Source organism: Hyperolius riggenbachi, chromosome 4 (genome assembly GCF_040937935.1).
Source record: "Hyperolius riggenbachi isolate aHypRig1 chromosome 4, aHypRig1.pri, whole genome shotgun sequence".
Lineage (NCBI taxonomy): Eukaryota > Metazoa > Chordata > Amphibia > Anura > Hyperoliidae > Hyperolius > Hyperolius riggenbachi.
In genome coordinates, this window is record NC_090649.1 from 246990750 (window position 1) to 247003179 (window position 12430).

The window sequence follows — 12430 nt, forward strand, 5'->3', positions numbered from 1 at the left end:
GAAGTAAAGTCATTATGCACATGTACTGTATGTACTGTCTGCTTTTGTTTTGCTGTCTTTACGAGTCTCTGTCTGACAGTTATTTCAAATTAACAACACAGCCTTCTTATTCATTTCCATCCATACATTTCCCTAGCACAACATCTGTCAGTACTCTACAGTCCCTGGCTGAAGCCTCTTTCATCAAAACCAACCTGAGTGCTGCAAAGCAAGGAAAGCTCCCCCTGTAATGGCAATGAAGTGATGATTCAATTACTCCCACTACGGTCATAAATCAACACATCTGAAGAAGTTTTACAAAGTGGATTACATTTAAATTATCTGTCCAAGCAGCAGAACTGACAATGATGGAGACAAGTGCAGGATGTTCTCTCCTCTGGATCATAACAGATGCTGCACAGTCTCCTGGAAAAGACTTTCACTCAGCACTGACATCATATTGCCCCATCTGTTAGCAGTGCATAGAACTGCACTGGTGAATCTATACAACAAAAGCCATGCAGCACACTTCACTGCATAAAACATGCTTCTTACAGGTAGCCATACATCTAGCAATGTATGGGCATGTTCGACCAAGAGACAAATCTCTCTCTTATCGAATTTGATGAGAGAGATCTGTCAGCTGCCCATACACCACAGGCCGATTCCCAATCAATTTCATGCTGAAATCTCTTGGGAATCGGCCTTGTGCTCTGCATACATCCGCATCACCGCTGTCCCCAGGTGTATGAGTGTCAATGTATACATTACCTTTCCGCCGCCTCCACTAGTATCTGCAGGCTCCGGGTGCACTCTGCTCATCTTACACGTGGGCCACGTGGTTGCCTAGTAACGTGGCCGCGTGTATGCTGTCTGACATCATTAGCGCGCCCCTAACTAAGAAATCCCGTGGGGCGCGTGTGTATGCACCGCGAAATGCGCCCGGTGCCTGCGGAACAAGCGGAGGTGGCGGATATGTAATGTATACATTGCACCTGGGCACTGGGGGGGGGCGTTTATCATTGGGAAACAGCACAGCGGATTTCGGGGCTGAAATTGGTCGCATTGTCGGTTGGGCGGCACCGTCGGTCAGACGGCACCGATTTTTCATCCAATTTGATTATACTAATCGAATTGGATGGCCGGTCTGCTACCAAGTCGCCTGACGTATGGCAACCTTTAGGGCCCTTTTCCACCGACAAATGCATGCGATCGGAAAAACGGATTGCAAAGCAGCCAGTCCCTGACTCCTAACTATTCTTATTTAGTATGTATATAGCCCTGGCATCTTTTGCAGCACTGTACAGAGTATATAGAGTTATGTCACTAACTGTCCCTCAGAGGAACTCACAATCTAATCCCTACCGTAGTCCTTGGTACAGGTATGTATCGTGTAGCGTATGTATCATTGTCTAGGGACAATTTGAGGGGAAGCCAATTAACTTATCTCTATGTTTTTGGGATGAGGGAGGAAACTGGAGTGCCCAGAGGAAACCCACACAGACACAGGTAGAACATACAAACTTCTTGCAGTGACCCAACCAGGATTTGAACCAGGAACCCAGCGCTGCTAGGTGAGAGCGCTAACCACTACGCCACCATGCTGCCCATGTTGCTAAATGTTATACTAGACCTCTAGCAAAATGTAAAACCTTACATTTCACATATAAATGCCCCAAAATGCTTCCAAAACAAGATCTGACATAGAACATTTTTTTAATTAAATCATTAACTACAGGTAGTTAAAGTGAGCCCAAAATGAGTCTTGGGTCAAAAAACACATACTTAACTTAGAAGAGGGAGGCCTCTGGATCCTGTAGAAGCTTCTCATGTCCTGCTCGCCCCTGCCACCACTTGCTGGGGCACTATGGCAGATCCTCAAGGAGTGGCTCCGGCTTATTGTACAGCTGTGGTCATACTTAGGCAAGTGCCTTATGGAAGTGCTCGTGCATGAAGAGGGGCTCGGCCCAGTTCTACAATCTGACAAAATATTGATGGATATATTTGGAGGGGGGAGGGTTCACGAGTGTCAATGTAATGGAGGTCCGGGGGGGGGGGGTGTAGCGGGTTGAGAAGCCTCTACAAGATCCAGAGTCTTCCCTCTTCTTTGGTATGTGTTTTTTGTCCCAAGGTTCACCTCCAGTATACTTGCCAGTATACCTGTAGCAAAAAAAAAAAAAAAACCTGTCCCCCTCGCTTATCCAGCACGGAGATCCTCCAAAGCCCACTGGCAGGGCTTGTGGACAGAACTTGGCCACACTGCCCAGATGGCTTGCACCTGCGCACTAGCTTGGAGCCGAATGGGCTTGGCTTTTTCTGCCGAGCCAAAATTGGCTCCTTGTTACTGCGGGAGTGTAGCCTTGAGCTTCAGCGGCCCCAGTGCTGGAATAGCGAGGTGGAGGGAAACGGGGAAGCATCTGGAGGGTCCTCTTCCTGTGAGTGGAGCTAAAATGGCATGGCGTGGTGTTACAGCCACAGACATCCTTGCTGATCCCCACTGGGTGCACGGAATGGAGAGGCTAGATAGAGGGCTATACAGCGGCGACAGAATGCCAGCCAAGCAGGTGTGATGTGGCAATAGCACGTCAGCACAGTGCTGCAGCTCAGATAGCAAGCCTAGGTGAAAGCACCCAGGAACAAGCCTAAGCATCGGCTAGGCGTTGGTGATATTGTTCAAGTTATGACTCATACTGGGTTGCTGAACTGCTGCTATACACTGCCTACAACTCATATTAAAGCGCATCTGAGATGAAAAACTAACTATAATAAGTAACTTGTTGATATATCTTATCTAAAGTTTAGTTAGTTTACACAGCAAATTTAGCTGCAAACAGCTTCAACATTTTATGATTATTTATTCCTGTGATACAATGAGAGCGGCCATTTTCTGCTTGTCACATTACACAGGCAAGCTGCTGTGCATCTCCTCCCCTCAGCCTGTGAAAACTTCACTCCCCTCTCCTCCTCCCCTCTGCCTCTTAAATCTCTGGCTAATAACCTCCTTTTCCTCCTGCCCAGACTGAGCTCCCATAAGCCCTTGCTACTGTCTGAAAATGCCTTGGCACTCTGGAGAAGCTGTGGGCGAGGATTGTTTAGTTTATACGGAATTAGAGTATTAAACCAAAACAAAAAAAGTATTTGGCTTGAGGAATGCCCTATAAACTATATGAAAGGAACAAAATTGTGCAAGGAGTAAAAGTATATCTTGGAACCACTTTACGAGCAAGCCGCCTCATACTTTCTACTACTGCTGAGTCATGTAGAATCTCAAGTTAAACGTATTAAGAATTGTTTCTTCAGATCACTTGCCTATAGCCATATCTGCCAAGTTTTTTAAATAAGAAAGAGGGACACCTTTAAGACACGCCCCTGCTACATCTCTAACCACGCCATGCCACACCCCTCGTTAAAAATGCCACTAAAACTTCAGAAACAAAAAGACCTTCATATTAACATTTGAAAGTAAGAAAAATATAATTTTTAAGGACAGGAATAATATTTAGGGTCAGTTAAATGTTTCTTAGTAAAAAAAAATTATATACATGCATTTAACTAGATCTTTACATAAGTCCTGAAAGAGTGACAAATGAAGATGAAAGAGTGACAAATGAAGATGAAAGAGTGACAAATGAAGATGAAAGAGTGACAAATGAAGATGAAAGAGTGACAAATGAAGATAAAATAGGGATAGGGGGATTTGCTTCCCGAACAGAGACTGTCCTTCCAAAAAAAAGGATAACTAGAAACTATGCTATAACAATTTTTATCTGAAGAAGTCTTCATTGATACAACAAGGTAACATATGGTCACTATGCTTAGTAAGCTAGTCAGAAGGTATATTTAGTTCTGTTGATAGAAGTGAGAAGAGATTCATGAGGATCCAAGCTGTTGGGGTTGAAAGTTATTATTATTATTGATTTATAAAGCGCCAACATACTCCGTGGCGCTGTACAAAGTAAGAAACAAACATGGGGTACATAATAATACAGACAATGGTGTACACCAAAATACAAGATACATAATTAGTGACAAAATACAAAGAATGATACAAAATACAAATGAGAGAATTGGTAATGACCGTGATAAAAGTAACATGATGAATAAAATGTATAATGGTTACCAAGACACAAAAGGGGGAGAGAGCCCTGCCCTTGCAAGCTTACAATCTAAAGGGAATGGGGGGGGGGGGGGGAGGGTAGTATGCAGCAAATATATAGAGGCTTGTGCCTCTATATATAGAGAGTTGCGCCTTTGTATGATTTTACAGTTCACTTCTGAACATGTTTTCTTGCAAGTTTGCATGGGAGAGGAGGTTGTTTACTATATCAGAGGTACTATAATGAGATTCTACTGAATACACACAGATGACATTTGAAAGAACTTACTGTTGCTGAATAAGAACAGCTCCACATGATTGGCAGTAAAATGTGTATTTCTCTTCACGTTTTAGTATTTGCTTTACAGTTGGAGTGGTATCTGCAAAACATGTAAAATGAGTGCGGTTAGAAGTAAGCTAAATATATTTGCAACATATATTTCTGTGGAAAAAAAAACTGTGCAGAATCATGTATGACATACAGGGTCATATGCAAAAAAAAAAAACTTTTTCTCCTGCGTTTTCACCTAAGAGGTAACTTTTTTCTTTGATATAAAATAACTTTTCAGCACTTAGCAATAGAAAAAGTACCAAAAGTCAGTGAGAAATACAACCAAAATTATTTTGAGTATTTTTTTTTGTTTTGCTTGCTGGTGGTTTAACCACTTTACCCCCTGTCACGGAACAGTCGTGAGAAACGAAAACGCAACCGGTTTCCTGCCTCGATTGCCTTGCGCTGCCAAATCAGACTCTCATGTCTGTGGATACCATTCAGTCCAGCCTGGAGGGTCTCTGCTGTCTTCATAAGAGCAGCAGAGTTCTTTTCATGAAACCTGGTGCCTGTGACCTGTTAGCCAGAGGTGTAAACTCAAAGCTTGTCCCAGCTGATTTCACATTCAGATGCTAATTAAAGGAACCAAAAGGTCCCTTTCATACAGGGCTATCCCAGGAAGCTAGTCACAGCTTGAAACTAGACATCCTGGCTGCAGCAAAAAGCAGGAAGAAATGAATGTTGTATATGGTTTTTTGCATATTTAAGGAATACCGTTCAGGTGAGAAATGTGAAAGTTATATCATTCTGCTGGTCCGGATCTTGTGAGTATTTTGATATTAAATTGGGGCCACTGGCATAACCAGAACTCGGGGGATTCCCCCGTTGTTTAACCGGGCATGCAAACATGCCCAAGTTTGGTATCATATGAACTGGCCTAGTCTGAGAAATATGAATATGTGATGGTCATGTGTGTGCGGAAAGCGTAAGCCGAGATATGGAAAATGTCATATTTGGTGGGCATAGAGCACCCCTCCAGGGAGCTCACCGCCCCTGTCCAACCCCTGGGCTGGACATGAGGCTCCACCCAAAGGTGGGCATTGTTCAAAAGTGGTTGCAAGGGACCACTCCCTCAGTCCTCCACATTCCATCTGTACAGAGCTGTCTGGTGCTAGCCAGAGGACACATGGCTAGCGGCCATCTTGATCAGCCATCTTTGCTGAAACTGAACAAAGGACATTTTCCAGTTTGCTTGGATTTTAAACTTTGCTGAAACTGAACAAAAGGAACTCTACAAGTTTTCCCAGAACGGACATATTTCCACAAACCCTAAGTATTTTCTTCTTTTTCTATTTCATACTGGCTATTAATGTCTCAATAATTGTTGATTTTAATAATTGTCTGTATATATTAAATTATTTATATTGCTTTCAATAAACCGACGCTATCGTCAGTTGTTGTTCTAGCTACCCTATTATTCAGCACAACACAAAAACTGATACCAGGTCTCTGAAGAGACGCTACTATTGTTTGTTGTTGGCTAGACAGAATACAGCGTGTTTTAACCGTTTTTATTTGTAGATCTTGGCTCAGACAGTCAGCGGGCTCCTCTGTCCCATGGTAACAGAGGTGGTGCCAGTTATACCCTGAACTAGTGTGTAAAGTTGTAATTACAGTACCTCACAGGCTCCCTTCTGGTCGGGCTGCTGCCCAAATTTCTGTCGGTTTCTGCGCAAAGATAGCGACCAAAGCTTGCATGGTCTGTGTGCTGAAACCGATTGGAAGGCACTTTGCAGTCTGACCACTAGGGCTCCTGTGACACCCCCACGCGTACGAATTTCTCCGTCCCTTTTTCCATCCTTTCACCCCCAGGGACGGAGAAATCCGTACTTTCCGCGCTCCCGCCGCTGCCCGCGCTCCCTCTAGCGCGCACTCCCGCTGGTAAACACGCAGCCGGCCGCTCGCCCGGAGATCAATGAACGGGAAAATCCATTCCCGTTCGTTGATCTAAGCCCTGCAATGATCCGCTGCTTCTCCCATAAGAAGTGCGATCATTGTGGAAAAAAAAAAAAAAACCTCTCTCAGCCTCCTAATACTCCCTGCAAGCGTCCGGAAGGACGCTTGCAGGTCACATTAAACAAAAAGTTACTGTTGCCATCTTGTGGCCAAATAGTAAAACTACACCCTAAAGCATTTTTTACATACAAATAAATTAGTTTTACACAAAAAATTAACTCCTTACCTCCCACACTCCCCAATTATTATTATTTTCTTTTTTTTTTGTAATTAAAAAAAAAAAATTACAATTAAAAAAACTACATAGTTACCTTAAGGACTGAACTTTTTAAATATTTATGTCAAGAGGGTATAACACTGTTAATTTACAAACTATGGGCTTGTAATTAGGGATGGACGCAAAACAGAAAAAAAAATGCACCTTTATTTCCAATTAAAATATTGGCGCCAAACATTGTGATAGGGACATAATTTAAACGGTTTTATAACCGGGACAAATGGGCAAATACATTTCATGGGTTTTAATTACAGTAGCATGCATTATTTAAAAACTATAAAGGCCGAAAACTGAAAAATAATACATTTTTTCCTATTTTCCCATTAAAACACATTTAGAATAAAATAATTCTTGGCATAATGTCCCACCTCAAAGAAAGCCTAATTGGTGGCGAAAAAAAACAAGATATAGTTCATTTCATTGTGATAAGGAATGATAAAGTTATAGACGAATGAATGGAAGGAGCTCTGAAAGGTGAAAATTGCTCTGGTGGTCAAGGGGTAAAACCCCTCAGTGGTGAAGTGGTTAAAAGGCATTTTATTGACAAGTTGGAAAATATCACCTAGGAGAAAACTAAGGAGAAAAAAAAATTATTGCATATGGACCACAGATTCTTGTGTTGATGGTGACAAGTCTTCTCCGCACTATTAGGAAAGAAATGCATTTATTATTGGCTGGTGTTGCTGCTATTATGGAAACGGAGTGGAAATCTCTCGTGTAGTGATAGACAGCTATAAATGCCAGACAGATGTACTAATAATGTCTACTCAACCAGGAAAAAAACACTAGTTAGATAGCCAAAACTTTTTTCCCTTTTCTTTTTTGCTTAGAATGAAAATCAGTTACAGTAGCAGCTCCTGTCACACTACTGACAGGTTTTCATTTCTGTATGTGATACCACTGGAGGGATTCAACAGCACATTAAAGGAAATAAGGTATTTTCTGATATGCAGATAGCAAAAACATTAAAACTGATAATTGTTGTACTGTATAAACTCAAATAATCAGGGTTTATTCTTGTCAAAAACATGGCAAGTATCAAATATCATTATTTCGGTGGGTACAGTGCTGAACGCACAGTGGATTTTCGTTCCCTTCTGCTGTTCCTGCAACTGCTAGCCTTTTGATGTACTTTGTGTGGGTTGCACAGTGAACTCCCCTGCCATTCCCACCACTGATCCCCCAATGCATGGTACCATACAGCTAATACTGAAAAGGCAGTGAAATGGCTTCCTTCACTACTTCCACTACAGGTTAACTCTACTCTCTTCTGCTGCTATCCTATGTCAGCTCAAGTGTTAGGATAGTGTTAGGTGTATTAGGACATTCAGCTTGTGGCAGAAGACTTTGGTAGTGTTAGGTCAGTGTAAAGGTGGCCACACACACTACACATTTTTTAAAATATCTTTTCAATTCAAGAATGGCAATCAATTTTTCTGACCGATTGTGAAATTTCAAAAATCTGACCAACATATGTTCAATTTTTCCCCAATAAATTTTTTTTTGAAAATTTAGGAAAAATTGTTTAGGTCTGTACATCAAGCAACTGACAACCTACCACACACCATGTAAGTTTCAGAAAAATCCTACACCTCCGATCTTTTATTGAATAAAAAACGGGAAACAAATGAAAAAAAGCTTTCGATTTTTCGGGACAACAGATTGTAATTATCTAATTGGTGTAAAATTGGATCTTTTAATTATATGGTGAGTGGCCACCTTTAGGCCGGTTTCACAGTTTAAAAAACAGGTTTTCGGGGGAATTTCACGTTACTACATGTTATTCCCTATGTGATCAAGCAGCAGTTTATGCACGCTTGCGGTCCCTTCCTGCTTTGGGGTATGCAGAAGTGCACAGAAGCATATTGTAAAAATAAGCTACCACGCATGTGTACCGCGACGTCGGAAAGGGTTTAAAGATCCCCACGTCGCAACGACTAACAACGTCTGGGCCAATGCAGATCGCAGCAAGTTGCCACAGACGCTGCGTGGTAATGTAGTTCTGGCTCAGATCGAGTACTTCCGGCAGACCGCAACACGTCGCAGATAATGTGATTTACCCCATAGGTTTACACTGGAGTGCAGTAGCAGTGCGTCAATTTGACACACCGCCCCATTGTGAAAGGGCCCTGAGGCATATCTGTAAGGGGGCTAGTGTTAGGCATGTCCATTAGTATTAGGTCGGTTAGAGATAGGCATAGCAGTAGTAAGATTAGTGTTAGAGGATATGGTAAGGTGAGGTTAAAAGGACACCATTGGGAAAAAAAAGGACGCTAACCGAATGTCCAAGGTGCATGACCTTAAATCTATCTACATTAAATTTTAGGTGGTAGATGGCAATTTAATGTAGATAAATGTAAGTTCATGCACTTTGAATGTACCAATTGTAGAGCACCATATAAGATAAATGGCATACAGCTGGGAACATCAGACTTGGAGAAGGATTTGGGAATACTAGTAGATAAGTTAAGCAACCGTCTTAAATGCCAAGCAGCTAAGGCAAATACAATTCTGGGAAGCATAAAATGGGAAATAATCATAAGTCTATAGGATACAGCTCTGGGCACCACATGATTAGAAGGACATTGTGAAAGGAGATACACCAACTAGGATGGGTGAGGCGTAACTGTTCAGAGGATGAGGTATTTAAATTTGAGGTTGAAAAAAATGTGTAAACGCTTTAGAAGAAAGGGGTACGCTGAGGATGTTTGAGAAGGCAAAAAGTAGAGCCCTAGAGAAAGACTAGGAGACCTCTTTAAAGAAAAAGCACAAGAACGATTCTGATGGAAAGGTAAGGCTCATCACACGATATGGCTCCCACTGGCTACAGTAAAAAGGGATCTTGGAAAAAAATATTGGTATGTCTTGGGGCGTGACCCCATACTGACACAAATATTGGGCCCCTATCCATCTATGACCCCAAAGAGAGCCCCAAACTTGGATTTCCTGGTGAGGACGGAGGTCTATTCAAGGGTCCCAGGTTTTAGGGAACAGGGCAGAGGCTTTTTGGAAGCCCTCCCGGTGGGAATGTTTTTTTCCCCCAATCAAACTAACATTTGGGTGTATGCACTAAGCAGCATTAAGTAGAATAACATACATAAAGTTTTACTGCACGATGAACAGTGCAGAATGAAATACATTATACTCTACTCCTCGTGCGTATGACTTTGGGCACATAATTCTGCCTAAAGGACAACTGACTTGAGAGGGATATGGAGGCTGCCATATTTATTTTCCTTTTAAACAAATCAGAGTGCCTGGCTGTCCCGTTGATCCTCTGCTGCCTATAAGACTTTTAGTTGTAGACCCTAAACAAGCATGCAGACTAGGTGTTTGACTGCATTTGCCGCATGCTTGTTTCAGGTGAGTGATTCAGACACTATTGATACATGAAAGATCAGCAGGACTGCCGGGCAACTAGTATTGTTTAAAAGGAAATAAATATGGCAGTCTCCATATTCCTCTCAGGTCCATTGTCTTTTAATGCAGTTCAGTGCATAAACACCTATGGAACTTTTAACAAGATTATCGGTTACTGATATTGGCACTGGACAGATGTAAATCCGCCCATTGTGGGACCATTGCACCACATTGCTGTGAAATTTTAACGTAGGCTATAACACACTGCAATCCGCATAGTGTGAATGCACCCTTACCATTTGCCCAACTATCTTCATATTTCTTCATCTCTTATAGCCATCACTACTTCTTGGCTGTCTTATTCTTTTGTATTACTGTCAGGGCTGTGAAGTCGGAGTCGGGGCAGTTTTGCGCACCTGGAATTGGAGGGTTTCATAAACTGAGGAATCTGAGTCGGATGATTTCTGTACCAATTCCACAGCCCTGGTAAGTATTAAAGGTTGAGGTAATGTTGGGTATCTGGAGTCATACATTGACTCCACAGCCCTGATTACCATACAGTAAATCACGGGGTATGGTTGAAAAGGGATTTGTACAATGACCAGAAAGGGAAGACATTTTTCCCATTCCAATTAGCCAAACAAGACAGGATACATGTGAAGAGCATACAGCAGCCATAAAGAAGCAGAACCTATGTTTGCAGTTAAAGATACGCAAGTGAGCTAATATCACAGGATTCAGTAACAGGGGAGCGTGAGCTGCATCACCTGCTGTGGCAGCACAGGCACAGTGGAGCTGAGGCCAATAAGTTTTAAGAACTAAAGAATTCTTTTGCAAGTATAAAAAGGGCCAAAGGGATTCATATTATTTTCGGCGAAGATGCTGTCTGAAGAAGTTGTTCAATAGCACCTTTCTCTTGGTGATGCTCATTAGAAGACCTGTACGCTGTAAAATGATTGATTTTCCTTGCTGCTGAATGGGTACAGAAATAGAGGGAAAGAAGAGTGAGGCCAACACGAAGATACATAAGGAAACAGTGCCCTCTGCTGGTCAAACACTACAGCACAAGGAGAGAAGTATTTTCATACTGGATGGCCCAATAAACCAAAAAAAGAATATATGTTACATTAACAAAAGGGTTATTCTTAAAAAATGTAAATGTTCTTTATTAAAGGAAAAGGCAAACATGCTTTCAAGGGAATAAAATAAGTATGCAATTTGACAGATGTCTGCAGATAAAAGATCAATAAATATAAAAGGTAAAACATCACATTTTAGCTCATAAAATGAATAATACATCAAAAATGGAATATGAAACCAACCAAAATCCATAATCAGGCAGTCAAACTCCAGTACATGAAGCAGAAAATCTCACAACCAAACAACTCTGTGATACGTAAAACTAATACAGTATTCATATAGATGCTACATCCATTAAATGCTAATGATATGGTGAAAACAAAGATCCCACCACCATTATAAAAGTTTCAATGCAGCATAATGTATTATATGAATATATGTACTACCTAACAAAACCAGATGTTAAGACTTACAAAGCGCACTTCTGTTTCAATATTTTTTATTAAAGTTTTTTAAGAATATTACATGCAATGGTCATAGACCACTTTATCATGAAGACAAAACATAAGCATAGTAGAATCTACTTAGTAAAAGTAGCGGCCTCGTTAGTTTAGCTCTAGGCTGCTCATCTCACAATAACATAATATAGTACTGCAAGGCACGTCATAACTAGCGTGCTTTGTCTTTTTGTACTGTTCGGAGGGCAATTGCCCTAGAAATTAGGAGATAGAGGTAAAAGAAAGAAAAGGTTAAAGATAGGAAAAAGGAAGGCAAGGGGAGGAGGGGGGGAAGCTGGGGGGCTAGGAGTAGGTGGGGGAGCAGAGGAGGGGGGGGGGGAAGGGATATGGTGTTGGAGGACCTCAAGTTCTGTCCTGTAGAATAAAGATGGCACCTAGCTCAGGAGGTAAGAACCTGAGCGTGCCAAGGTTCCCAGATTTTGTTAAAATTGTCAACTTTGTCGTCAAGAGTTGCAGCCATGTTTTCCTGGGTCATGAAAGAAGTCACCCTACTTTAGACTTCTTCAAATGAGACAAATTGGGTTCTTCAGGCCCTGGCTATACTTTGTTTAGCAGCAATTAGTACAAAATGGGCCAGTGCTTGAGTCTATTCAGGGAGGCTATTTCAAAGTGTAATAGGGCTATCCAGGGGTCCCTTGAGATGGTGACCTTGAATAGCTGACTCAGCAATCTGAAGACTCTGGACCAGAATCAAAGCACACTTCAAGTAAAATATTTTATGCCCACTTCTTCTGGTTCATGTTACAGAAAATCTACCAGAAAAAGAACGGTTTCATAGAAGCTGCCATTACCTGGCTGACAAGCTGTATGATAGTTCCAGAGCAGAACAGTGG

At 41.7% G+C, this 12430-nt stretch overlaps 1 protein-coding gene across 1 annotated transcript in view; it reads right to left on the bottom strand.

The window, feature by feature from the left end:
- Positions 1-12430, bottom strand: part of UBE3D (ubiquitin protein ligase E3D) — a 250014-nt gene that overhangs the window by 200009 nt on the left and 37575 nt on the right. The window contains exon 3 of the mRNA XM_068281549.1: positions 4365-4455. Within this exon, the coding sequence (XP_068137650.1) occupies positions 4365-4455 (91 nt within the window). The remainder of the gene's footprint in view (positions 1-4364; positions 4456-12430) is intronic.